The 26,384-nt window shown below is 43.5% G+C and overlaps 5 protein-coding genes across 6 annotated transcripts; 1 reads left to right on the top strand and 4 right to left on the bottom strand.

Moving 5' to 3' along the window:
- Positions 1–5,956: 5,956 nt before the first annotated feature.
- Positions 5,957–6,745, bottom strand: LOC112164057 (pentatricopeptide repeat-containing protein At2g29760, chloroplastic). Its single transcript, XM_040505973.1, has one exon. It carries the CDS (start codon positions 6,743–6,745, stop codon positions 5,957–5,959), a length of 789 nt encoding a protein of 262 aa, XP_040361907.1.
- Positions 6,746–9,179: 2,434 nt separating this feature from the next.
- On the bottom strand, positions 9,180–10,887 carry LOC112165966 (UDP-glycosyltransferase 71K1). The gene has a single exon (XM_024302692.2). The coding sequence runs from the start codon at positions 10,817–10,819 to the stop codon at positions 9,377–9,379; it is 1,443 nt and encodes a 480-aa protein (XP_024158460.1). The 5' UTR covers positions 10,820–10,887; the 3' UTR covers positions 9,180–9,376.
- Positions 10,888–20,058: 9,171 nt separating this feature from the next.
- On the bottom strand, positions 20,059–20,853 carry LOC112168125 (pleckstrin homology domain-containing protein 1). The gene has a single exon (XM_024305244.2). The coding sequence runs from the start codon at positions 20,739–20,741 to the stop codon at positions 20,307–20,309; it is 435 nt and encodes a 144-aa protein (XP_024161012.1). The 5' UTR covers positions 20,742–20,853; the 3' UTR covers positions 20,059–20,306.
- A 1,014-nt stretch (positions 20,854–21,867) lies between these two features.
- LOC112167994 (F-box/LRR-repeat protein At4g14103) lies at positions 21,868–24,998 on the top strand. Of its 2 annotated transcripts, none has more exons than XM_040507378.1 (4): positions 21,868–21,936; positions 22,632–23,789; positions 24,141–24,467; positions 24,664–24,998. In XM_040507378.1, the coding sequence occupies exons 2-4, from the start codon at positions 22,758–22,760 to the stop codon at positions 24,835–24,837; spliced, it is 1,533 nt and encodes a 510-aa protein (XP_040363312.1). In that variant the 5' UTR covers positions 21,868–21,936; positions 22,632–22,757; the 3' UTR covers positions 24,838–24,998. The 2 variants fall into 2 exon arrangements, with proteins under 2 accessions (XP_040363312.1, XP_024160877.1); XM_024305109.2 differs by having other exon boundaries at positions 24,551–24,998.
- A 333-nt stretch (positions 24,999–25,331) lies between these two features.
- LOC112165588 (probable fructokinase-4) lies at positions 25,332–26,332 on the bottom strand. The gene has a single exon (XM_024302158.2). The coding sequence runs from the start codon at positions 26,330–26,332 to the stop codon at positions 25,361–25,363; it is 972 nt and encodes a 323-aa protein (XP_024157926.2). The 3' UTR covers positions 25,332–25,360.
- Positions 26,333–26,384: the final 52 nt, after the last annotated feature.

Raw genomic sequence — 26,384 nt, 5'->3', positions numbered from 1 at the left:
TACACATTCATTAAGAAAATAAACGAAGATTACCTAGTTATCTTCTATTCTCAACAAGTTCGACTCAACAGATTCCACATCATAACAGAACATGTATATACAAAAGATGAACATTTATCTAATGTTTTTGTAGGAGCGAGATTTAGGGAGCAGCAAAAGCTTTCCATTTTCACCAGTAATCATTACATGAGCAATGCCCCTCTCTAAAATGATGAAACCGATATCGATCTCTCAGAAAAATCTCCTTATTATAAAGCTTAGATATAAGCTTAGCAACTGAGTGGCAGTCTCCACTGTTAATGCTTGGATCCGTTGGGGATCTAATTAACGTAAAGAATGAGAGATAGAGAGAGTGACACAAGATGTATAGTGGTTCGCCTCCGCATGAGCAGGAGACTACGTCCACTTGAAAGCTATACTAGTGTGTCGAGCCTTGCGGCCTAACAAGATTACAAGAGATGTAATGAATCTGTTGAGTTGTGGGAGGAGGCATTCCTTTTATAGATGAAGGAATGCTTCACATTTACTTGTTCTTCGATGTGGGACAAGCAAAGTTACTATTATAGTCTATTTAACATGTAGAAAGCTATGTTATGGGGGCATCTTGGCAAGGGCGGAAAGGTGGCTTCCCGGTGGCGGATTTGCGACTTCCGGATACCGCCGCGTAGCCTGAACATAGGGCTACACGATGCATGTCTCGGTTGGGCCTTGCCATGTCTTGTGGATGTCCCAAAGTAGGTGTTACTTATGCTTGGTGATGTAGTAAATACTCCATATTATTGGAGGTATGTACAAGTCCCCGAAGTCCCCAAGTAAGAGGAGCTTCTTGGTTGGGGAGTTATAACCACGATGTCATCAAGCATAAGTAACCGGGCGGCACGGAGCCCCTACAAGTCCCCGAACTCCGTAAGCAAGAAGGGACTCGTTAACCTGCACAACAAAGACAAAAAACAGGCATATGTAGAATGCTCGTTGCATTGGGCAACAAATGTGAGTTGCAATGATATGCGTTGGCATACATGAACGTAATAGTGCGCATATGGTCGTGTGAGCAAATGAATTGCATATGATAAGTGCGTGACGCGCGCAAGGAGACGAACGAGGTCGAGTTTGACGGAGTTATGCTCGCGAGATGCAAGTTGCATGAGCGCCGCGGAGGTATGCGTTTGTAACTCATGAACGATGATCGCGAGTACGGTTGTGTTTGTTTGGTTGTCTCTCGTATTAATGGAACGCGAAAAGAATTTGATTTGTCGCGGTCGGTAAGCGACAAATGGTAGAAAAATTCAATGTTCCATTAACGTGTGGTGTGTCGAGTAGACATGAGCGTAAAGCTCGGGGATTGCCGGGAAGGCATGAGCGGAAAGCTCGTGAGCGGAAGCTCGTGGGTGCCGGGAAGGCATGAGCGGAAGCTCAAGGGTTGCCGGGAAGGCATGAGCGGAAGCTCGGGGTGCCGGGAAGGCATGAGCGGAAGCTCAAGGGTTGCCGGGAAGGCATGAGCGGAAGCTCGGGGTGCCGCGAAGGCATGAACGGAAGCTCGTGAGCGGAAGCTCAAGGGTTGCCGGGAGGGCATGAGCGGAAGCTCAAGGGTTGCCGGGAAGGCATGAGCGGAAGCTCGGGGTGCCGGGAAGGCATGAGCGGAAGCTCGGGGTGCCGCGAAGGCATGAGCGGAAAGCTCGTGAGCGGAAGCTCAAGGGTTGCCGGGAAGGCATGAGCGGAAGCTCGGGGTGCCGCGAAGGCATGAGCGGAAAGCTCGTGAGCGGAAGCTCAAGGGTTGCCGGGAAGGCATGAGCGGAAAGCTCGTGAGCGGAAGCTCAAGGGTTGCCGGGAAGGCATGAGCGGAAAGCTCGTGAGCGGAAGCTCAAGGGTTGCCGGGAAGGCATGAGCGGAAGCTCGGGGTGCCGCGAAGGCGTGAGCGGAAGCTCGGGGTGCCGCGAAGGCGTGAGCGGAAGCTCGGGGTGCCGCGAAGGCATGAGCGGAAAGCTCGTGAGCGGAAGCTCAAGGGTTGCCGGGAAGGCATGAGCGGAAGCTCGGGGTGCCGCGAAGGCATGAGCGGAAGCTCGGGGTGCCGCGAAGGCATGAGCGGAAGCTCGGGGTGCCGCGAAGGCGTGAGCGGTGAGCTCGTGAGCGGAAGCTCAAGGGTGCCGCGAAGGCGTGAGCGGTGAGCTCGTGAGCGGAAGCTCAAGGGTGCCGCGAAGGCGTGAGCGGTGAGCTCGTGAGCGGAAGCTCAAGGGTGCCGCGAAGGCGTGAGCGGTGAGCTCGTGAGCGGAAGCTCGGGGTGCCGGGAAGGCGTGAGCGTGAAGCTCGTGGGTGCCGGGAAGGCATTAACGGGTAGCTCGATAGTGATGCCCTGAGGCATGAGCGTGACCGTTGCTAATTATGTTGGGCTGTATGTACAAGTCCCCGAAGTCCCCAGTCAAGGAGGGTGTTCTTGCGGGTTGATACCAAAGCGTAGCTTTGTGCCATATATCAAGCATAATTAGTGCGAGTGCGTCGTCCATCTAGAATTGGTTGGAGCGAACGCTTTTGCCCTTTCGGGTGGGCCCCTGCTAGGCCCGCCAGGGAGTCCCCCACTCCTGGCGATAGACCTCCGTATGGTCGGAAAATTGTTTGATGAGGGGAGCTGCGCGGAGCAGAGGGTGTTGGGTAGCGAGCCCAATCTTAGATACCCAAGCGTCGGGGTTAACTGCCGGATCAATGGCTGCCGTGGGCTGTGTTAACTAGTCCCTAGCTGTTTTCTCGAAAGAGAAACTTGACTGCAATGCCGCGTAGCGGTCATTGTCATGATGAGGCGTTGCCTTACCGCTTGGCGGTTGTTTGAAAAAATGATAAACACATAGAGCAAGTAATAAAATTTTGTTTGAGTGTCCCATGCTTATTTAATTTTGCAATTAAAATAGAAGCATGGCATATGTGTATAGCATGTACTTGTAATGCGGATGCTAATATCATTTTTGCATTTTTGTAGATATGCTAATGGATCATTGAGATCGGTATGTGAAGCATGGCATATCTAGTACGTGAGATCTAGAAAGTGTTGCCAAATCTACGAAATGTTGTAGGCATGCTCAAAAGTTTATGGAAGCATGTAAAAGCATATCAAGTGTGATATATTCGTAGGCATGCTTAGAATAGTAAAAGCATGTGAAGGCGTAGCAATAGCTCTAATTGCAAGAGCGTAAAAGATAAGATATAGTGACTTATCTTATGCCGATTTGGAGGCTAGCGGAGTTGGCCGAGCATGGCGGTCCATTGCTTGTGGCGGATAAAGTATTCCGATAATGTACGTCAACTCGTAGTTGAGATTGAATGCTCAATAGAAATAATTGAATTTCCTTGAAACAAAATAGATGATTAATATGTAGATTTGTAAAATCAACATCAATAATTTGCATATGTACTTTGATAAAATTATAAGCAAAGTGTATGAGCAAATGTGGTGGTTGACGACAAATAACATGCATATATATCTATTTTGAATGTCGAATTTGCAGGGAGCATGCGAACTTTGACTATGTGCGATAACAATTGAGTATGCGCAACAATATAAACTAATATGGGTAAACTAGGAGGTAGCCAGCAAGCTAGTTTAGCATTTGCTTCTTTAGGACTTAAGTGGCAGCTTGTGATTTAACTAAAAAGGCTGCAAATGCACTGCTCGACAGCGGTGCGTGTCTCTGTCAATTGACTAAACGTGATGGCTTGTGGCCAACAGTCGTAGCATTGCTGTGCATATATATATATACAATGGTGCAATGAATATGTGTGGTGTACGTGTGCGTAGACGTGCGTCCAGATGAGAGGCTATGTATGTGTATGTGACACACAAGTACTGTAGTTGATACGTGCAGCATGGATAGGAGCACGAACGTGTGCATAGCTATAATGGTGGGTCATGTTATTTGATAACAAGTATATGATCTCATGGTCTTACTGCAGCACGTAAATAACCACATGCATAATTATGTATAGAAAGTGTGCACAGGGGAAAAGCATAATTAGGTATATGTGGCATTGAATTATGAACCATGCTCTTGTTGACCAACTGTGCTAAGCTAGTTCACCCGTGAAAACTAGGCACGTGTGCACCAAGGAATAAAGAGATAGAAATACTTATCTTGATGGCTGGCTTTGCTGGTTGCGCTCTGACCATCATAGAAACCCACAGTTCGACTGCATAAATGAAGGCAGAGTCCGCCGCAGTATCCTCCGGCATATGAGAAGTTTGGATGATGGTCGCTGATCCAAGAGGATGGCAGTCGGTGTCCATATCAGATGTCTAGGTGTGCAGGTAAGATTGCCCAGAAAATTGAGTCTACACCAGGGTTTAGAGCTCAGCGGAGCTCCTGCCGGAGGTGGCTAGCGGAAGAGTTGCTCAGCGGGGCTTGCTTGGCCAGCGGAGCTGCCACCTGGCGGTAGAGATTGGCAGTGGTAGCTCGGCGGTAGTGAGGCTGGCGGAGCGGAGCACTTGGTCAGTGGCGGAGCGGAGCCTGGCTGGCGGAGCGGAGCTTGCTTTGCCGCTGATGGTAGCTGGCGGTTCCGCTGACGAAAGCTAGCGGAAGTCATGGCCGGAGCTAGGCTGGCGGGGATTTGCCGTTTTTAAGTCTGCAAAGCCGCCGGTGGTGAAGTTTTAATGGAGCATGGCCAGCGGTGCTTTGGCCGGCGGAAGTGCGCCGGTAAGTGTTGACTGGCGGAGGCCCAGCGGAGGCAGCCCGGTGGTGCAGTCCGGCGGAGGCTTCCTGGCAGTGAAGCTTTGGAGATTCCTAGCGGAGCTCTGGCCGCTGAAGAAGTGTGGCGGAGCGGAGGAGGATAGTTGGCGGTCGCAGCTGGTTGGCCGAAGGACCTTTGCTCCTTGTCTTGCAACCTGGCAGAGCTTGGCGGAAGATGTCGGCGGTGAACAGTCCAGCGGAACGAAGTTGGCTAGCCGATTGTCTGGCGGAGCGGAGGATGGTGCTCGGCGGAGGCTCCGAGTTCGGCGGAGATTGCAGTATGGTCAGCGGAGGTTAGCCGCTGGTATTCTTCAGCGGAGGTGATGAGCTGCAGAATTGGAGTCCGGTGGAACAGGAGTTCGGCGGAACTGGTGTCCGGCGGAACCGGAGCTCAGCGGAGCGGAGAAGAAGAGTTTGGCGGAGGTGGTTGGGTGCCCAGAGCAAATCTCTGGGTGTCCAGAGAGGTTTTGCCGCCAAGTTTTTTTTTTTTTTTGAAGGTTCAGCGTTGACTAACCTTGGTCAGCGTTGACCGGCCCCTGATGGGCGTTGACCGCCTCCGCCGGGCGTTGACCAACCATCTCCAGCGTTGACCAAGCATTGACCGGACCCGCCGGGCGTTGACCGGCCCCGCCGGGCGCTGACCGGCCCCGCCGGGCGCTGACCGGCCCTAATTTGATGTTGAATGAGTGTCGACTCGACATTTTCGGGTCAAAGTTCGTGGTAGGTGACGAAGCCTTTGTGTTGGCTTCCCACAGACGGCGCCAATGTTAATGCTTGGATCCGTTGGGGATCTAATTAACGTAAAGAATGAGAGATAGAGAGAGTGACACAAGATGTATAGTGGTTCGCCTCCGCATGAGCGGGAGACTACGTCCACTTGAAAGCTATACTAGTGTGTCGAGCCTTGCGGCCTAACAAGATTACAAGAGATGTAATGAATCTGTTGAGTTGTGGGAGGAGGCATTCCTTTTATAGATGAAGGAATGCTTCACATTTACTTGTTCTTCGATGTGGGACAAGCAAAATTACTATTATAGTCTATTTAACATGTAGAAAGCTATGTTATGGGGGCATCTTGGCAAGGGCGGAAAGGTGGCTTCCCGGTGGCGGATTTGCGACTTCCGGATACCGCCGCGTAGCCTGAACATAGGGCTACACGATGCATGTCTCGGTTGGGCCTTGCCATGTCTTGTGGATGTCCCAAAGTAGGTGTTACTTATGCTTGGTGATGTAGTAAATACTCCATATTATTGGAGGTATGTACATCCACAAACACGAAGATTCTTCACAACGCGAATTGGTTGAGATGGCTTGGAGCTAATAAGTCCAAAGGCAATCGCTAGTTTCTCACTATGAAGAATTAGGGCATGTTCCTTCATGTCCTCTTCCTCAACAAATTGCAGTAGGTGTGACTTGTTTGGCACATATCCGATTGACTTCAATCTCCCTGCTATCTCATCCAACGTTGAGTAGATATCCTTGGATAAAGGATGAGTATTATCACCAACTAGAAATTCATGAACACTACCGTTGATTTCGATTGAGCTACAACCAGGTTCTTTCTTTATTCCAGAATCTCGCATGAGCTTCCTTAACCCAGAAACTGCTTCCCATTTCCCTGTTTTGGCATAAGTATTTGATAAGAGTACATAGGCTCTATGATTTCTGGGATCCAAGTCGAGCAAATGGCTACAAGCCTTCTCAACAAGTGCAACATTCCCATGGCGCGTACATGCCCCAAGCAGAGCCCCCCATACAGAAGGAGTGGGGGAAATTGGCATTTTCTCTATCAGTTCTGCAGCTTCCTCCAGATTACCTGAATGACCAAGAATGTCAACCATGCACGCATAGTGCTTTATTCCAGGCACAACTCCATAAACTCGCTCCATTTGATAGAAAAATGTTCTTCCCTCATCCGCCAATCCTGCATCGCTACACGCACATAATATGTTAGTAAATGTCACAGCATTTGGCTTCACCTCAACTTCTAACATTTTTGAGAAAAACTGCAATGCATCCCTCCCCTGACCATGCATTGCTAAAGCAACAATCTGCAATGCATCCCTCCCCTGAACATATGCACTTACATTTTTCTCGGTTCTGTTCCTAGCGATATCCTCTCGGTTCGGTTCTGGTTCTTGTTTTTAAAACCCTCTTGGAACCGAAATACAGATGTCAATGTATAATTGGATAATATAGCCAAGCTTATTTATGTAAAATAGACCCTTTCTCATGTGATCAGACACGAAGTTAGTCTTTCAAATGCGATCAGAACCTTCCATCTTAATGATCTTATCTCCTATCCATTCGATCAAAACCTTAGAAAATTATATCTTCCCTCAAACTCTCACTCTCTCAGTATCCACTCTCCCCTCTCTAACCTAGAAACACAAACGGAGAAGCCCCAATTCAGCAATCCTTATGATCAAAACCCAGACGAGCGAGACGACCTCCCTCAAAGTCTGGAACCCAGAAACATCGCTTCTTCGATTTGTGTTGGCCGTCTGCGATTTGGTTGATGCAGCCCCATCTGGGATTTGGTTGATGATCCATCTTGGATTTGTGTTGGCCATGGCTCCATGTAAGCTTTCATTTTTCTCGCTCTACTCTCATTAATTTGCAATTTCAATTATAATAGGATGTTTATACATCACTCTTTGCCAGTGAAATCTGACCACTTTTTCGTCTTCATTTGAACCTAGCCCTGCAGTGAGTGCAGTCCAGTTTCATTCCTTTACAGTTTCATTCTTGATCAGATTTCCCAATCTCGGATTTGTGTTGGCCATGGCTCAATGTAAGCTTTCATTTTTCTCGCTCTACTCTCATCAATCTGCAATTTCAATTATAATAGGATGTTTGTACATCACTCTTTGCCCGTGAAATCTGACCACTTTTTCGTCTTCATTTGAACCCAGCCCTGCAGTGAGTGCAGTCCAGTTTCATTCTTGATCAGATTTCCCAATTTCTCCCAACTCAATTTAAAGGTTCACCCTTTTCTCTATTCTTCCAAATTCTCTCGCTCATCGCAGTTTGCAGCTTTCCTCTTTTCCATTCAAAGTTTCAGTTCAAATAGTCGGGAATTAACTGATTTTGCTTTCTTTATAGGCTTTGCAGGTGGTTGAGCAAATCCCAGAACCAGAGAACAAGCAGAGCGACAACTATAGATTAATCAAATCAGTGCCGCAAATATTGCAGCGACCGATGTGAAAACGCTTCCCAATCGGTACTTGTTGATTGCTGCTAGTGGAGGCTTGAATCAACAGAGAACAGGGGTGAGTATCGAATTGAGCTGCAGCTGCATGGTTCGTCAATCCCACTGTGTTCATTTTTTAAATTTCGAGGCTCATAAGGTGGATTTCGCATGATGTTGTATTGCTTAGTATAAAATTAATATGAAGAAGGGGTGCTTTAATATTGGTATCATTCTGGCCCATGCTTAGAAATGGGACATGCTCTTAAGACTTTCTATTAATTATGCTTAGAAATGGGACCAGCTCTTAGGACTTTCTATTAATTATTATCTATTACATTACTTATCATGATACAATTGGTGTCTAATTTCTGGTTTAGTTTCTAATGATTACCGTATTATATCTGGTTACAGATAACAATCAAGGCTACATAAAGGTCTGAACATTTTTGCTTCATATATTTGAAGTTCAATTTTTTTTTAGCTGTCCTAATATCATTGATTGCGGCTTCAAATTCTGTATGCAGATTTAGTATTGATGGAAGACTTGTTGCATTGAGAAAGCCATGCTGGAAATTTGTTTGAAGTTGTGCACTTTGATGAAATGTTGATGAACTGTTTCAATTTTAGGTTATTTGTTTCAGTTTGAGACTTTCAATTGATCAGTCAAACCATTTTAGTTTGCTGCAAATTGATGCAGCTGCATTGTTCTAGATGGACTATGGACAATCTATTGCTTATTTTTACTTGCTGCAGTTTGCTGGAATATGTATATTGTTGCAGACTTGCAGCTTTGCATTGTTCTGCAGTTTGTTACTTTACTTGGTTCTGTTGAACTGTTGTTTGACAGTTTAATGCTTTCATGAGTTTCATGCTTTGACAGTTTGAGAATTTGCAGGAAACTACTGATTTGCTATTATGATGTTGAATTGTTCATTGTTAAATATGTAGATAATGTTGAGTATGAATGAGTGAATAGATTGTGGCATTGTGCAATGTTGAGTGTATGTTTGGAAAATTGGAAACTGGAAATGGCTTAAAAGTAGTGTTTCATGCCAAACTGACAGTTTAAGATTGGAACCAAAAAATCGAGGAACCGAACAAAGAACCGAAAAACTGAGGAACCGACCCGAGTATGGTCAGTTCGGTTCTACCTCGGTTCTTAATCTCAAAAACAACAAATCCGAACCGATAAGCAATAGTCGGTTCCGGTTCCTAATTTAGTACTAGAAACTGCAGAACCGACCCGAGGCCAACCCTATTGAAAAGTAGATGAAAAATAAAGAAATTGGAGTAAAGCACAGAATTTAGGTGTGTAAATTACAAATGTTCTAAAAGCGTTCAAGGAACCTTATTTTGCAGCTAAAATCGAACGATATGAAAATGATATCTAGACTTTCTAAACAAGATAAGAACATGATGAGAAAAGCATAAACAGTACATGGTTTCGATCAGTTTTTCAACCTAAGCATTAACCTTAATCAGAACCAAAATGATTCCTCATCACATCTTCAATAAACCGTCCAAGAGAAACGGAGGAAGACCCAACGTCCTCTACAGCTTTTCTGCTCACCACCCCCATCTCTTTAACCTTCTTCCTCACCTCGCTGTCCTCCATTACACTAACCACTGCCTTCCCTATCTCATCTGCCTTCACAACCTCACCACCTTTCTTGTAATCCAACCTCATCTCCAATCCCAACCCCCACTCCTTCACCATTCGAAACGCATTCAGCTGTTGCTCGGCATACATAGGCCATGTCACAATAGGCACACCATACCACAAGCTCTCCAAGATCGAGTTCCACCCACAATGCGACACAAAGCCTCCGGTTGCCTTGTGGGACAAGACTTCCACCTGCGGCGCCCACCCGCATATTAGTCCCTTTCCTCTAGTCCTCTCCAAGAACCCATCCGGCAAGACTTCCTCAAGGTTCGAGCAGTCGATCGGAGTCAAAGTTTTGCTGCCTTTTGGTGGTGTCAAACGCAAAGACCACATGAACCTCTGCCCGCTCTGCTCAAGCCCCAGAGCTATCTCCTTCACTTGTGCTTCACTAAAGCTCCCCAAGCTTCCAAAGCATAAGAACACAACAGATTCTTCAGGCTGATCATCAAGCCAGCTCATGATCCTGTCACGCTGCGCCTGGTTTAAATTGGACCGAGCCTGACCATCGTTGAGATCAAGCACCGGCCCAACTGGGTACACCGGAGGCGTAGTTTGATCTTCTGAAAACGAGTTAAAAGCATGTGCCTCTAACTCAACACAAGTATTTGCTATGATACCTTTGGCCTCTCTAAATCTCGCAGCAATCCCAAGATAACTAGAGTAGCTACCATCTGTCATGGACACAGGCAAAACTGTAGTAGGAACTGGGGGGACAATACCTGGGACTAACCAATCAGGATCGGAGTCTTTAGGTGGCGCACCGGTCCGGCTATCCTGCTCCGGAAAGTGGAACATGACAGAAAGATACCCTGCATTGCTCGTCATGAAAAGATAAGAAGGGAGATTGAGTTCATTGACCACATCAATCATGGAGACACAGAAGAAATCAAGAACCACTCCAACAATTGGAACCGAGTCGGGCTTAGAATGCAATGATGAAACGTAGTTAGTGAGGGCTTCCCTGACATTAGGCACATGGTTCTCAATGTTTAGAATGAAAAATTTAGCTGGTGACTTTGCAAACTCTAATGGAGGCAGCTCTGCTTGAGGGACATCAATGAGTTGGATTCGGGATTCCGAAGCAACAAGGGATTCTGTGTATGAACCTAAAGATGAAGGGGCTGCTGATTTGATGGCAAGAACTGTGATTGAAATTCGATCATCTCGCTGAAGCAGACGCTTTCCGAATTGCAAGGCTGCTACGAGGTGGCCGGCCCCTGGTGATGGGATGAACACTAGTTCTGCTCTCTTCATCTCAACTGATCTCTTTCACTCTGCTCGAGTACTTCCTTTGCAGACCTGTCACATATATATATAGAAGAATATTTCGTGCTCAGCAATCCAGCATCTAATGCGGTAGATTCTCAAATTGGTAATGTGAACCTTTACAAAAAAGAGAATAACCCATTCGCGCAGTCAGATTGACTATCATTAATGAAAATATATCATTAATTGGACCAAAAATGGATGGACATGATAGGTCATTTGGTCATCAGTGATGCAAAGCTTTTTGACCACCTTACCTTCTTAGACCGCGCTGGTTAAGAAATGTATTGGGAAGGGGAGAATAAAAATCAGAAAAAGAAAAATCACATTATATATTTATACATAAATTCTACGATTACACAAGAGTCACCAAAACATCTCTTAAATTTTAGTCACCCCTCGTAAGATTAGCGACTTCCATAGTGTTGATTAATCTAGATAATCAGTAGCAGACCTCAGCTGACCGACAACAAGATCAGACTAAAAATCTTGGGACTTGTTTTGGTGTTTCTAGCATTTCCTCGAATGCTTCCGTTGTTTTACACATCACTACTGTCGTCTTTTACTTCTCATAGATGATGATAATGGAGTGCTGATTCCATAAAGAAGATGATAATGGCGCGCGCACTGTCCCTACGTAACAAACAAGTGAAGCAACCATCATATTTCTGTTGTTTTGCATCACATTCACAAGCGACCAACTATTATTAAAGACGCGGACCAGGAAATTTCCGTGTTTGTTCCGTAAAGACGAGTCTATTGACCATGTTTGTCTATTGAAGATGGAATGGTAGGTGTCAAAGTAAGTAGACCAAAAATGCATTACCGAGAAAAAAAGGACCAGTTCACGATGTTAAGCACCAGTTCGAATATGCAGAATAATTCAATCGCAAAGCACCAGTTTGAATGTAACCAAAAAAAAAAAAACAGAAGTTGCGTTGAATGAACGAAAATTCTAATATGGACAAAGACTCTTCGTTGAATGAATCACAAATCACAATGATCATTTCATCATTTCCACAAGGGGTGAAATTTGCACACCCAAATTTGCAAAACTCACCCCCTTTTATTTTTTTAATAATATTTCAACTTGTTGAAGGATGTCGATATAGTGTGACTCTACAAATTAGGGTTTAGAATTGTAATAGGAAAGTGTTATAGGTATTCAATTGTATTCGGATTCTCTTACCTTTTGTATACCTTTTAACTCCCTATATAAGGACTCCTATTATCAATAATAAACACACAATTCTATTCTCCTACAACACGTTATCAGCACGACGCTCTAACCCTAGCCCAAAACAAAAAGAAAAAAAAAACCTAAAAACTCTCTCACAAATTCTGCCGCAGCCTCACCCCAGCAGCCTACGCCCTACAACCTGCTGCTGCCCGCCATCTGCCGCAAGCCTCACCGCCTTGCCCCCGCGCACACTTCCTACAGCCCACTACCATACCTCCTACAGCAACCTCCTGCCGCACGCCTCAACCTCCCCGCCTGCTCCCTGCGTCCTGCCCCCAGCAGCCCAAGTCGCGAACAGCCCAAGCACCTACAGCCCGACCTGCAGCCAGCATGCCCTACAGCCCGCGCATCCACACAGCAGCTCCCCGCAGCAGCATCGTCCCCGCAGCAGCTAGCCTTCTTTGCTGCCCTTGCACAGCAGCCTCACAGCCTTGCAGCAGCGCAGCCCATCAGCCTTGCAGCCCCTGCAGCGAAAGAAAAAAAGAAACCAGAAAACAGAAGGAAGATGAAGAACACGCGTAGAAGGAGGAGGAAGAAGGAGTGGGGCCAGAAGAAGAAAAGAAAAAAAAAAAAAAAAAAAAAAAAAAAAAAAGGGGTAGCAGGCCTGGGCCAAGAAAAGAGAAGAAGAAAAAAATAATAATAATAAAATGGGGTAGCAGGCCTGGCCCGCGAAAAGAAAAAAAGAAAAAAAAGGGAAGGAGAAGGGCAGCCCACCAACTGCCAATTTCCGACCGGATTCCGGCAATCCAAATTTAGCTACACGCCTGCATCAACACGCGCGTGTATAAAGAATCGTGAAGCAAACCTTCAAATTGCCAAGTAAGTTTTTACGATTAAAGTTCCTACATTTTTGTCTTTTAAATTCCATTATTTGCTGCAGGTTTTGAAATATACGAACATAGGTTCGATTAATTGATAAGCGGAATTGTGGGAATTCACGCTAAACGAACTAAGAGCGTTCGTAACCAATGAACTAAGAGTGTTCGTAATAAACGAACTAAGAGCGTTCGCATGAACTAAGAGTGTTCATAATGCTTGGACTAAGAGCGTCCGTAAGCATCAAATTGTGACCATATTAAAACATCATTGTTTGGTCTAATCCAATTATTCTTGGAAATTGATTTCTTCGTAGCATAGCTCGGAAATCTTATTATTATTAGTTTTCGTGGAAGTTTAGCTCCGAAACTAATTCGTTCTTGTTTCACCCTTTTTCAAGATGTCAAACTCGAACATACTCGATTTTGTTCCATTGGATTATGCAGGCAAAAGATACATATTGTGGGCTCAGGACGTTGAGCTCCATCTTATTTCCCGTGATCTATTGCACACAATCCAAGAGCTTTGTTCTGAAGGAACTGCTCCAGACCCTCAAACTGAGATTAACAATTCCAGGGCACTTGCCCTAATGATGCGTTATATGGATAGAGACCTCCAGTTTGAGTTCATGAATGAGGATAGCACCATAAAACTTTGGCAAGTGCTTCGAGAACTCCATGGCAATGTTCGTGACTCCATCCTTCCGAATTTAGAAGCAGAATGGAATGATCTTCGCTTCTCTGACTTTAATACAGTCATACAATTTTATTCAGAAGCTCTCCGCATCACAGGAATGATGCGCTTCTGTGGCAAGATGATCACAGAAGAACAATTGATTGAGAAAACCCTCAATACCTTCCCTGTCTATGCTATGAGATCCTGTGATTTATTTCGGACTCATATAAATGCAAGACAGATCACAAGCTTTCAAAAGCTTATTGAAGCTATGAAAATTGCTGAAAGGTAATACAACGAGCTTGTGAGAAGAGAAATTGATAGGCTTCGAGATAGCTATCCAGAGCATCGTCCCATGGCTAGAGAAAGTCACCATAGACATCATGATCCATATGATCGAAATGCTCATGAAGGTAGTCGCCAAAGGCGACAATCACGCCACCGTAGGAGCCGTGATTTTGAGGGAGTAAGGGTTGGAAACCATAGAGCCAACGTTGGTCATGGTCATAATCTTCCAACGCCTCAGGTCCTAGGGACCATGCGCATTGCGCCAATGCGCCTCAATCAAGGGAGAGTCCTCTTCATGGTATCTATTTCTGATATGGAACGTCTGATCAATGAGACTAAGTTTGCAATGTACCTAAGAAGGTAGCTGCCTCACAGTGATCAAGACATCGAGTTCAAAAGACTTTAAATCTGGCGATGAAGACAAAATGCCGCAGATTTTTATTTCGAATAGTCTTTTATTTTTCCAAGAATTATGTAATGGCAGTTATGCCTTAAATCAATAAATGACATTTTGTTTTAACTCTTTCTCACTTGGCTCACCTAATTAAGTATGATGTCTAGGAAAGTAATTGAGATTAGTGGTACTTAAGAGAGCCTCACTCCACCGACATATCTTCCTACTTTCCTGGTCATATTTGATTGGAGTCACCAAATGGATTGAGTGACTACAATCTATCTAAGTTTGACTTTTATTTTTGGATTAGACTTTGGTTAAGAAACTTTGATGTAATCATTGGCTATTAATAAAATGTCGATTCCTTAATGTCTTGGACATACCTTAATTCGGACTTTATTATATAAGAGCCAATGGTTTTCATGTGGAAACACATTATGAGAATGGACAGAGTTCCTTTGCATCACCTCTAATGACTACGAACATAAACGAGTATTAGAGAAACTTATGTGTCGCTCTAGTGGGTTGTATGCAACCACTATTAGAGTTATTGAATCCAACCATGTCATGAGAGACGACTTATGGGATTCTGACACATATAGGCTTTGACATGATAATCCGTGTATTAAAGACTTTACACGGACATCCATTTTCAGAACGAAGAAAAGTAAGAACCAAGAATTGGTTCGAGGAGCTGCACATGCGCCTCATGGCGCCATGATTGTGCAAAGACCGGCCATACATGGCCAGCGCCGCCTACCCCCTGCGGCAAATACATGGCATTGACGCCATAAACTCCTCTCTCTACTTCTCAAGTCTATTGTGACATTATGGCTTAACCAAAACCTTCATTGGTTGATTATAAAGTCCATGTGTCGTTCTATGAAGCCTGTTATTTAGGATTGAGACCATTCTATGCAAAGGAGATTGAGGAAATAATTCCATTCTTACAAAGAATCTAAGGGAATTCTATGGATTGATCAACCAACTTGCGGACCGTATAGATGTTTTATGGGGTTGGTTGATACGCAAACACGCTGGTCCCTTGTTGTGTCATTATCCACTCATAATGCTGCTTATACTACACTCCTAGTACATAACATATGGCTACGGACTCACTACCTAGATCATCCCATCCAGTCAATTTGACTTGATAATGCTAGAGAGTTTACATCGACAATTTTCGATGACTATTGCATATCATTGGGTATTGATATCAAGTATCATATTCCCATGTACACACCCAATTGGTCTCGCGGACAAGCCACCATTAAACGACTACGATGGTAGCCCGGACATTGGTAATGCGCACCAATATTTCGGCTTGGGTTATGCAATATCGCATGCAGCTATGCTAATTCGTCTACGACTCATAGCAGCCACTCAACTTTTATTTGCGTTACAGCTAGTGACTGTGTTCGAGTCTAATATCTCATATTTATGCATATTTGAGTGTGCGGTTCATGTGCCAATTACGCCGCCACAGCGCATCAACATGAGTCATTGCAACGAATGCATATATATATTTGTTGGACATGAGTCTCCAACTATGAGTCCACTATATAGAACCCTTGACAGGCGATCTCTATTTAGCTGGATTTGCAAATTGTCACTTTGATGAGACAGTCTTCCCGTTGTTAGGGGGAGATTAGAACGTCACTGTTCAATAGGAACGACAGGAATTGTCGTGGTCTGTCCCCACTATGTCTCATCTTGATCCCCTAAAAGTGACAAGATCACATATACTTGCTGCAAACATGTCTGCAAGGATTGATGTCTCCACAAGAGGACATGGTGCCACCCAGAGAAGATGGGTACTGCACCACTACCATGGATGGTGGTATGGTGACGCCACAAAGGTGGCATAATGGCGTCATAGGCCATGGGTTCCTCTAGAGAGAGTAGGAGACCCATAAGTTCGATGGATTCTCGCCCTAAGAAGAGAGCGAGTTTGGCACAACTTGATCCATTGACATTGATACTCAAAATCCGTCTCATGAAGATATTTTGGATTGTGGTTATGTCCAACAGACATTGTTGGGGGACGCCTCAATGTTAGAACCAATTCCTGAGAATATAGAGATCTCTACAAACTACACTAGTGTACATGAGGACGTGGAATTATTGAGACCAATGACATCGAACCTTACTCCGTTGAAGAATGCCAACGTAGAGAAAATTGGCCTAAATGGAAAGATGCGATCCAGGTTGAATTGGATTCACTAACGAAGAGGAAGGATTTCGGGCTTGAGATGCCAACACCTCCTAACATAAAACCTATTGACATTAATAGGTCTTCGTTAGAGAGCGTGATGAGAAAAAGAGATGGTAATCTCGCCTTATGGCACAAGGTTTCTCACAACGCCCTAGAATCGACTACGAGAAGGCATATTCTCTCGTAATGGATGTCATTGCACTCCACTACCTTGTCAGTTTTGTAGTTTCCAAATAACTGAACATGCAGCTTACGAATGTGGTCACTACGTATTTCTATGGGGATCTAGATAATGAATATAATGAAGGTTCTTGTGTATTTCATTTACCCAAATCAAGTGGCTCTTGACCACGGAGCGCGTTTGCAATGAGAGTGAAATGCTCACTAAAGTGACTACTTGATTGGGAAGGGATATGATGAACTATGCCCCTGCGTTTTCATGACAAGTTCGGGATTTGCAATTGTCGCGGTTCATGTTGATAAACATAATTGGAACCCTTGAGAGTTAAGGGAAACCGCTGAACACCTGAAATCTGAGTTTGAGATGAAGGACCTTGGGAGAACACGGTTTTGTCTAGATTTAGAACTTGTATACCGTGTCAATAAATGCTTTGCATTTTGATAAAGTCAAAGATGCACTCCCATGGTCGTCTGTAGTCTTGACCCTAAAAGGGATTCGTTTCGTCTCAGGGATGATGACGAAGACGTGTTAATAGCGGAAGTGCTTACTTATGTACAATAGGCGCATTATTGTACTTAGCACAATACAAGACCGGATACCTCAATTATTATGAACTTGTTGGCTAGACATAGCCCCGCGCCAATGCAACGCCATTAGATTGGTATAAAGACAATCTTTCGATATTGGAGAGGTACGATTGATATGGGCTTGTTCTATCCCTATAGAGAGATGACGGAAGTGTGGGATCGGACCCCACAAGGCAAAATGCCACCTTATGTGCTCCTCCTCCCCTCCATCAAAATGACAACAAGCATTTCTAAATATTGGAGTGAACCAAATCCGATCAGAGGATAATGTAGCGGACTTATTTACTAAGTCGTTACCAAAATCCACCTTTGAGAAACATGTGAAGAGCATCGGATTGAGAAAGTTATCCGAACTCCCATGATTGTAGCAATCAGGGGGAGATATTGACATCAGGGGGAGGCATGATGTCCACGTGTTCGATTTCGAAGAGTGAAGGACGTGTTGTGCTCTTTTTGTCCTTCGACCAGGGTTATTTTTGTCCCACAGGGTTTTTGTTACCTGACAAGGTTTTTAACGAGGCAACGATCAAAGCGTCATCACTAAGTTTGAGCGGCACAAGGGGGAGTGTTGAAGGATGTCGACATAGTGTGCCTCTACAAACTAGGGTTTAGAATTGTAATAGGAAAGTGTTATAGGTATTCAATTGTATTCGGATTCTCTTACCTTTTGTATACCTTGTAACTCCCTATATAAGGGCTCCTATTATCAATAATAAACACACAATTCTATTCTCCTACAACACAACTCACATCTATTTACACTTCCTAAAATACCCTCAAAGTCAGATTTTCTTTTTTCTCTTTTTGAGTCTTCTCTCTCTCTCTCCCCTCCAAAACCACGACAACTCTTACTCTTCTCTCTTTCTTCTCCAGACAGCGACATACTCTCTTCTCCATTGAAACTTTACCAACCTCAACCCTTCCTCTTTCATTCTCTCTTTCTGCAGTCAAGCTTGCAACAATTTGCAAAGATTTATATTCTCCACTTATCTACTAAGAAAAGTAGGTGTTAAAGTCTTACAGCACAACCAAATCATAAGAATGCACCATTGAATATAAGACCAACAAGCACGCATAAAGGTAATATTTTCTTTACTTTTACCTCAGCTCCATGATGATCCATCAAATATCCAACTAGTCCAACAAATTCTGCATAAAACCTAAATGAAAATATTACCTTTATGTGTGCTTGTTGGACTTGTTGGATATTTGATCGATCATCATGGAGCTGAGGTAAATATATGTGAGTTGAAATATTATTAAAAAAATGGAAGGGTGTGTGGTTTGCAAATTTGGGTGTGCAAATTTCACCCCCTTTCCATATTGCTTCAGTCCATAAGTCTCTTCGATCTCTATCTACTTCTTCCTCACCTCACTGTTACACATCACACAGCCATCTAAATCTTGTGCACTGAACAAAAAGTCCCTTATTTTGATCCACTCTAAATGCTTTGAGCAGCTGTTCCGCATATATAGGGCAAATTTCCAATTGACATGCACCATACCAGGACGTCTAGAGTTCTTAGCATCCTTCTGGCAACAATGGACGATGGATCGTTTTGCGCTGCCAAGTATGTTAAGCATATGACTACGAAACCATGTTTTGGCAACCCATTGCATAATCAAAACTAAGTCATCACTCTGCCTCACGTGCTTGAGCAGCTAAGATTCGATTACAAGGGCATGTGCAAAAACTTTTACTTGGAATCTGGCTAAGCACCTTTATTGTTTTTCAACGTTGAGACGTGGTATATGTTTCAAGCACATGCCTTAAACTACTATTCTACTGAGTGGTGTCAATTACTAGTCTAGTAATCAGAAATAGTACTGAAATTTGATCGTCTGGGGTTTGAACAGAACTGAAGACAGAATCATATATACAAGAATGAAGCAGGAGTTAATTTTCCCCGGTGCAGAACAGCATGAGAATATTTGGCTAAACCCGCAAATCCTTGTGAAAGAAAATCTGACAAGATCCGAACACAGAACTCAGAAAGTGCAAACAGCCATACAAATTATCAAATGAGTTCTGCATCTACAAACAAAATGAGGAATAAAGTTTTGATTCAATCTAAAATTCAATTGTTTTCCATCTCAAGACAATTCCCACAACATTTAGTGAACTGTGAATACAGTTCTACAGAAGTCAATAGACTCAATACCATGGGAAATGCATAACTTAACAAAGCCATAAGGTAACCACACCAAGTCAACAGTCTGCCACACCTATCCGAGCAGCTAAGCCTGCATTTCCAGGACCGCACTGTTCTGCAACTAAAACTCTACCCAAATAAAGCTTCAATCTTATAACTGTTTACAGATTCAGCTAAGCACATTGGTTGATTTCCAAAGTCAAGACCTTCTAGATGTCTAAAAACATGCCTTGAATTATTTTTCTGGCCAATGGTTTTGGTTATTTGTCTAGTAGTCACATTCACACACATTGTAGCCTTTGGGGTCAAAGACATATGCTTGCAGTAGGAACAAGGAAGGAAAAGTGTATGCAACATATGACAGCAGGAGAATATTTTGCTAGACTCCCAAATTCAGCTGAACGAATATCTGACCTAGATTCTGGAAAAAGCTCCCAATGTGCACACAGACACAGAAACGACTCAAATGAGTTACGCACCAACAATACCAAATTTGACCGATAAGCTTGCTTCAATCTAAAACTTAACTCTTTACAATCCCAAAACAATTCCCACAACATTCAGTGAACTATGAACAGAGTTTTACATATTCCAGTGCCATCTAAAACACTTATTCCACTTGCCAACCTCAATTAGCTAGTAGAACAAATCATCTCAGTTTAGCACAAGCACACTGCACACCATTAAAGTTCAATATTTTTCAAACGAAACTATATAAATCGCTATCTCAATTACACAAAACATAAACAAAGAAGCCACAAAGGAACAAAATTCAGCCTAAATTTCTCACATTCCACAGAGAAAAAAGCTCCAAAGTTTCATCGATCAAGAGAAAATATTACATTGAGCTAGTTTTTGTTTCAAAACAAAAGTAAAAACACTTAAATACAGTCGCAGTGTACCAGATGAGGACTTCGGGACAAGCATCACCGGCGGTTATCGTAATCGACGACCTCGGAATCGGCGAGCGATCTGGAGTGCTGGACTAATGACCGTCCGATGGAGTTGATCCACTCCTCCTTCTCCTTCTCAGTATCGGCGATGAAGTACATGGTGTCGTGGGTGGTGGTGGAGAGCTCGAAGGCGCAGGGCTTGTGGAGGACGTCCTCGGCGCCCTTGACGGTGAGGCAGGTGCCGACGGGGATGACGCCGCGTGGGGTGGAGGAGGGGGTGACGTGGGAGTCCTTGAACCAGAAGAGCTTGCCTTGCTTGAGGACGAACCAGCGGCGGCGCCAGGTCTTGATGTACTCGCCTTGCTTGGTGAGCCAAGCGGCGCGTTCGGGGTTGGACCAGAATTCGATGCCGGTGTAGTCTTCTGGGCTTGGGTCCTGGCCCGTCGCGGCCCGCCACAGACCCTCCATCAAGAGCTGAGAAGACGGAGATGGGAAGAGACAAGAGAGGGTTTGGGAGTTTCAGTTGCCTTTTTTGGGATCGCGGAACGGAATATGGTTCGTGATTAGCTGGGTGCCATAATACGCTGTCGTTCTCTGTGCTGGAGTATAAGAAGTTGGACCCCACTATCTTGCACATGACTAATGGTCAATCTTATCTTGTTTTTGAGCTGGGTGCTATGTTGGGCCTATCTGTTTGGGCTCATTGTAAGTTTTGTACGGAGTAAGTTTGATGTTATTGGCCCATATGTTATTTCTGATTAAATCAACCAAGCGTCACGCCATGTTGTTGACATTGCAGCATCCGTGTGCGAGGAGGAGCATCTAAAAAATGAATAAAAGAGAATCAATTATTCTGTCTCTTAATTTTTTTTTTTTTTTTTACCTCAGCATCGTTCCCACTAAATTCAAGTAATATTATTGACTTAGACCACACATGGTAGTGTCACGTGGTAATCCGGGATCACAGAATAATTCTTTAGTAGATTGTTATTACTAGAGAATTATTCCATGCAGTACACCTCACACGACACACGCCATGGGAGCTCACCTCACCGGTCTACAAGATGTCCCAAGACACAAGCCGCTCTTGGTTTAGAGCACGGTGAAGTGCTAATCCTAAATCCTAACCTACCTTAGACTAATCATGCCGAAATTACCAGCCGAATGTATTTCCTAGTTGGCCAGGGAATTCCCCAAAGAATACTGGCGAAGCTGCTAGGAATATTCCACGGGGATACATGTACGCATCAGCACCATCAATACCGTGGCATGCCCTAATCCTAGGACTTCCATATTATGTGTTTTACACATCTCTGCTCAGACACACAACGCCTAAATCATCATCAACACATAGAACAGGCCGAAACTATTTGCTCCAACGTTCATGTGTAGAGACTAGAGACGGGTTGCAAAAGCAGTGGAGCCACAACGCATGCCAGGCCCAATCGAGCCCACTTGCAAAAGCAATTTCAATCCACACTCCCGCTTGTGACACAACCCAATACTGTTGATCACACTGTTATTTTCTTCTGTGCTTCATTTCCTCTCCTCGGTTCTCGTGTGAACCCCCCCATTCCTTTCTTCTTCTTCTTCTTCTTCTTCTTCTTCTGCAATTCTGTTTCTTGGGTAGTGCAGGTTTCTGGGTTTCGATTTCAGCAGCCAGGTTAGTTGTAGATGTAAATCGTTTGCATGTTTTTATTTTCTTTTTTGATCGAACTGAACATGCATTCTGTATCTTATTACATCCCTTAATTTGTTAATCTTCTTGGTAATTCCCTTTGCATCTCAAAAGACTCCCTCAATGTGCTCCAAAGATCTCAAGTGTGAGTGAAATAGTTAAAAATGTGTTCAAAGAGCCTCTCTAATTCTCTATCACACTCGATCTTGGTGAACTCCATTGTGAACTTTATATTACATGGTTGAGTTTTGTTGGATTACTCAGTTGAAAGCGGCTTGCCTTAACAGGCCATTTTGACAACAAATTCGACTAAAATTGGATAGTGTTTTTTGAGATGGTCTTTATAGAATTGAATCAGCAATGCTCTTTTTTCATATAATTAGTAGTAAAGTAGTGGACTTTCCTAGCCGAAGTACCTAGAGGGTTGGTTACTAATTCTGATTACCTTTTGGTTCCACATTTTTCATTTGCCTGAATCTTTTGTTCCGGTTAAGAATTGAAACACCCCAAATTTTAGGTGCTGTTGACGTCAACACTCCATAATTGTGGTTCGTAATGTGCTTAATCATTGTAGAAGGTTAGAATTCGGTTGATACATAGACAGTATGCAGAAGAGAGTTTCTCACGCTTTATAGTTTAGATATTCGTAGTAATTTTGGGTGACTATTGTTCTAGTACAGGTATAGTCATTTCTCCCTGTCATTTAATGCTGCAGCAGAACAACTCCTGTAGCTCCACTGCGGCATCCAGCAATCCATACAAGGTGCTCTTACAGTATCAGGGGAGCCTAGCAGAACCTACGTGCAATGACAAGTTGTCAAGTTCAAGAAGCTTCTAGTGAGAGTATAATGATGGACAGATTCAGTGATCTCCCCGATGAAATTTCTCATCATATTATTTCGTTCCTCTCTGACTCTTTAAGGAACCTCATTCAAGTGGGAGCTGTGTCCAAAAGATGTAGGAAACTTTATCTGTCAGTTCCATCAATAATTATTGATGCAAGTAGCGTTGCAGATTGCACCAAGTTGCGAGTAAGATTGTTGAACTCTTGGGATAGGTACTTCTTTCACCGTGGTAATAATAAGATTGAGCGCCTTAGTATTTACTGGGTTTTCAGAACCTCTTGGGAGGCAAAGATAAGTGATGAGTATTTCCGAGTCACCACATGGATCCAAAATGCAGTGAGGTGTAATGTTGAAGTACTTCACCTTGATCTGAATCAATACGACCTCAGGATGACAGTTGTGTTGCCATCTTGCATCTTCCTTTGTCATTCGTTGAGGACTCTATCTGTGAATTTGTATATGGGCAAGATTCAGTCACCCAACTTGTCTTTTTCCTGTAATCTCCACTACTTGAAGTTGAAGTATGTAGTTCTTAAAGATGACGGTATTTTCAAATGGATCTCATATTCCTGCAAATGCATTAAGGAATTACATCTTGAAAAAGTTATTGGGATAAAAGATATCAAGATTGAGAGCTCGTCTTTGGAATCGTTTAGTCTTTTGCTTCCTTTTCAGAATTATGAGCTCTGCGATCTTAGCATTTCAGCTGAAAAACTTGAAGATATATGTAGACACTGGCAATTTGATTCAAGATGTGATTCAAAGTTTCATCATTTACCTCGCATCAGATCGATTAATCTCTTTGCTCCAAAGCTTAAAAATTTCAAATGGAGTGGGAATTTTCTGAACCATCATCATCTTGGGAACTTGATGTGTTTAGAAGAAGCTGACATATTTCTGATGCCCGATTTAGATGATTCTAGCAACCTATTTGAGGTTCTTTGCAGCATATGTATGGTTAAAGTTCTAACCCTAAATGAAGAAACTACAAAGGTAAGAACAAATGCTCTTCAGACTATGAAATCTTTTTATGTGGCTATATGGCATGTCACTGCAAATACAATATGGTGATGCTAGGCTTAATGTATATTGTTGGTCAGTACGATAAAGTTGAAGTTGATAATAAGTCCCTGGTTAGAGATACCAAGCAATTCGAAAAGGACAGTAAACTGGGAACATACATGATAGTATGCTATCGGTTTAAATATCTAGCAATAAATGATTATTCATCTAGATTTTGAAACATATGTATATACTGCAGATATGCTTTATTAGTACTTTCGTTACTGGGTTTTAGGGTTCTCAATTTTTTTTTCATTTGTTAATGGATGGGCTGTACTGCAGGCTTTATGCAGGGGAGGTTCCTTGCCGGTACCATTAGATAGTATTCGTTACTTGAGTTTGCATGTTACAAGTCTGAATGCTGACTTGGTCGCGGCAATGGTGTCTATTTTTAGAGGAATTACTTCTTTGAATACTTTGTGCAAAATGTCTGACCTATCCAAGTCATCTGTATCTGGAACTGAAGATGACAGTGATATTGAGGAAGTGGTTGAGGATAATGATACGGAGGAAGAGAATAATGAAAACGAGGAAGAGGACAATGACAATTATACCGAGGAAGAAGATAATGAAACTAAGGAGGAAAATGCAACTGAGAAAGAGAATAATGTAAGTAATAAATAGTGCATATGCTATGGTAATTTTTTTCTTAATACTTTAAGAAGTTGCCAATTAGCTTATTGCATTTCCAGGAATCCAGGTTCAATGTGGAATACTGGAAATCCCAAAACCTAACCTTTATTTATCAGCTCAAGGAAATGAGAATAGACCTTCTAGATGGTAATAATGAATTGGAATTCGCAAGGTATATTCTGGAGAATGCTCCGAGTTTGGAGAAAATGGTCATAATTCAATCACCTCAGCATTCGGATGTTGTGGAGATGGTAACCAAAAGCAAGATGATTTCCAATGCGACAGTTGTTTTACAAGAAAGGCAGAGCAGTTGGCCATGAAGAAAGAGGGAAAGCGTCCAAGTTAAATATCTTTCAGAAGGATATTTTATGATGTAATATGTTTTTTTTTGGTCAATAGAGGCTGGCTGTTGAGGATTATGCGACTGTTGCAATGGCTGAGCCTTCTGTCTGTGTATTGTCTATGTTGTACTGTCTAAATGCATTTTGAACTTCAGTCTTAATCCCAAAGCGCATCAAATATTTTGTCTTCTTCGTTGAAGAGGTGAGTATTGTATTTTTACTATATTTCTTTAGTCCTCTAGTTTTGTCGTGTAAACGCTCTGTCTTGACTGGAGTTGAGGTTTTGTTTTTTTGTTTTTTTTTTTTTTTGACACAAAAATTTAAGTCATGAACAAAAAAACCCAGGAAAATAAATTAAAATAACAGCCAAAAATTTAACGAGCTGAAGAGATGAATTAATGACTACTGAGGTTGGAAAACACTCTCCAATCAAAAGCAAAGAAGTATAAAACACAAAGTTCTAGAGACGGATGAACAACAAAATTGAATATATGCTATTACCAAAAAAAAAAAATAACACAAACGAATCTATGCCCCTTTGATTAGGGCGAGGACTTCAGACTCAGTGGGGAGTGCAGGAATTGCTCCCTTCTTGGTAGTTGTTATTGCTCCACATGCATTTGCAAATTTGAGTACTTCCCTCAACCTTTGCTCATCATCAAGAACAGATTGATCATCAACAATCTTTGCGAGCAGAGCACCCACAAATGAATCACCAGCACCAGTAGTATCTACCGCAGTTACATGAAAAGCTTCCACACATCCACGGAAATTCTTAGTGTAGTATCTGCAACCCTTTTCACCAAGAGTGACAAGGAGGAGCTTCAAGTTAGGGTGCCACAGAGTCATAGCAGATTCATCATCAATGTTGGGATTTCCTGTGAGAAACTCAAGCTCCACATCACTGACCTTGATCACTTCAGCCTTTTCCCATATACTCATTATCTGCTCGCGAGCCTCCTCCGGTGAAGGCCACAGTGGTAGCCGGAGGTTCGGGTCGTAGGAAAGCAAGGCACCGGCATCTTTTGCTACCTCCATTGCCTTTAGATGTGCCGACCTGCATGGTTCCACAATCAAGCTTATTGATCCATAGTGAAACACTTTGGCGGATCTGATCAGCTCGAAATTGAGCTCTTCGGGCTTGAGCAGCATATCAGCGCTAGGGTTCCGGTAGAACATGAACTCGCGCTCTCCGTCAGCGCGTAGGGTCACGAAGGCCAGAGCGGTACGTGCGCCTTGGTCAAACAGGATGCCCTGTCCGGAGACACCGTTCTCCTTCAAGATTCCAGCGAGCATGTGCCCGAACTCGTCGGCGCCGAGCTTCCCGACGAAGGAGGCGTTGCCACCGAGCCGAGCCACCGCTATCGCCACGTTGGAGGGGGCGCCACCGGGGGCTTTCAAGAAAGCCGGGGCTTCTGCCAGCGAAACGCCCGAAACAGTGGGCACAAAGTCGATCAGCATCTCCCCGAAACTCACAATCAGACCCTTCTCATTAGCCATTATCAATCACTCAAAGATAAAAAAAAGTAAATAGAGTAGGAGGTTGTCTGGT

This window comes from Rosa chinensis, chromosome 5, assembly GCF_002994745.2.
Source record: "Rosa chinensis cultivar Old Blush chromosome 5, RchiOBHm-V2, whole genome shotgun sequence".
Lineage (NCBI taxonomy): Eukaryota > Viridiplantae > Streptophyta > Magnoliopsida > Rosales > Rosaceae > Rosa > Rosa chinensis.
The sequence above is the reverse complement of the archived record's forward strand: the minus strand, read 5'-3'. Positions and strand labels throughout refer to the sequence as shown.

Bases quoted from the DNA above. Each gene is read 5' to 3' on its own strand.
- LOC112164057 (XM_040505973.1), bottom strand. From the start codon at position 6,745: ATGCATGGTCAGGGGAGGGATGCATTGCAGTTTTTCTCAAAAATGTTA.
- LOC112165966 (XM_024302692.2), bottom strand. From the start codon at position 10,819: ATGAAGAGAGCAGAACTAGTGTTCATCCCATCACCAGGGGCCGGCCAC.
- LOC112168125 (XM_024305244.2), bottom strand. From the start codon at position 20,741: ATGGAGGGTCTGTGGCGGGCCGCGACGGGCCAGGACCCAAGCCCAGAA.
- LOC112167994 (XM_024305109.2), top strand. From the start codon at position 22,758: ATGACAAGTTGTCAAGTTCAAGAAGCTTCTAGTGAGAGTATAATGATG. The intron at 23,790-24,140 runs GTAAGAACAAAT...GCTGTACTGCAG, and splicing joins TAAATGAAGAAACTACAAAG to GCTTTATGCAGGGGAGGTTC. The intron at 24,468-24,550 runs GTAAGTAATAAA...TTGCATTTCCAG, and splicing joins CAACTGAGAAAGAGAATAAT to GAATCCAGGTTCAATGTGGA.
- LOC112165588 (XM_024302158.2), bottom strand. From the start codon at position 26,332: ATGGCTAATGAGAAGGGTCTGATTGTGAGTTTCGGGGAGATGCTGATC.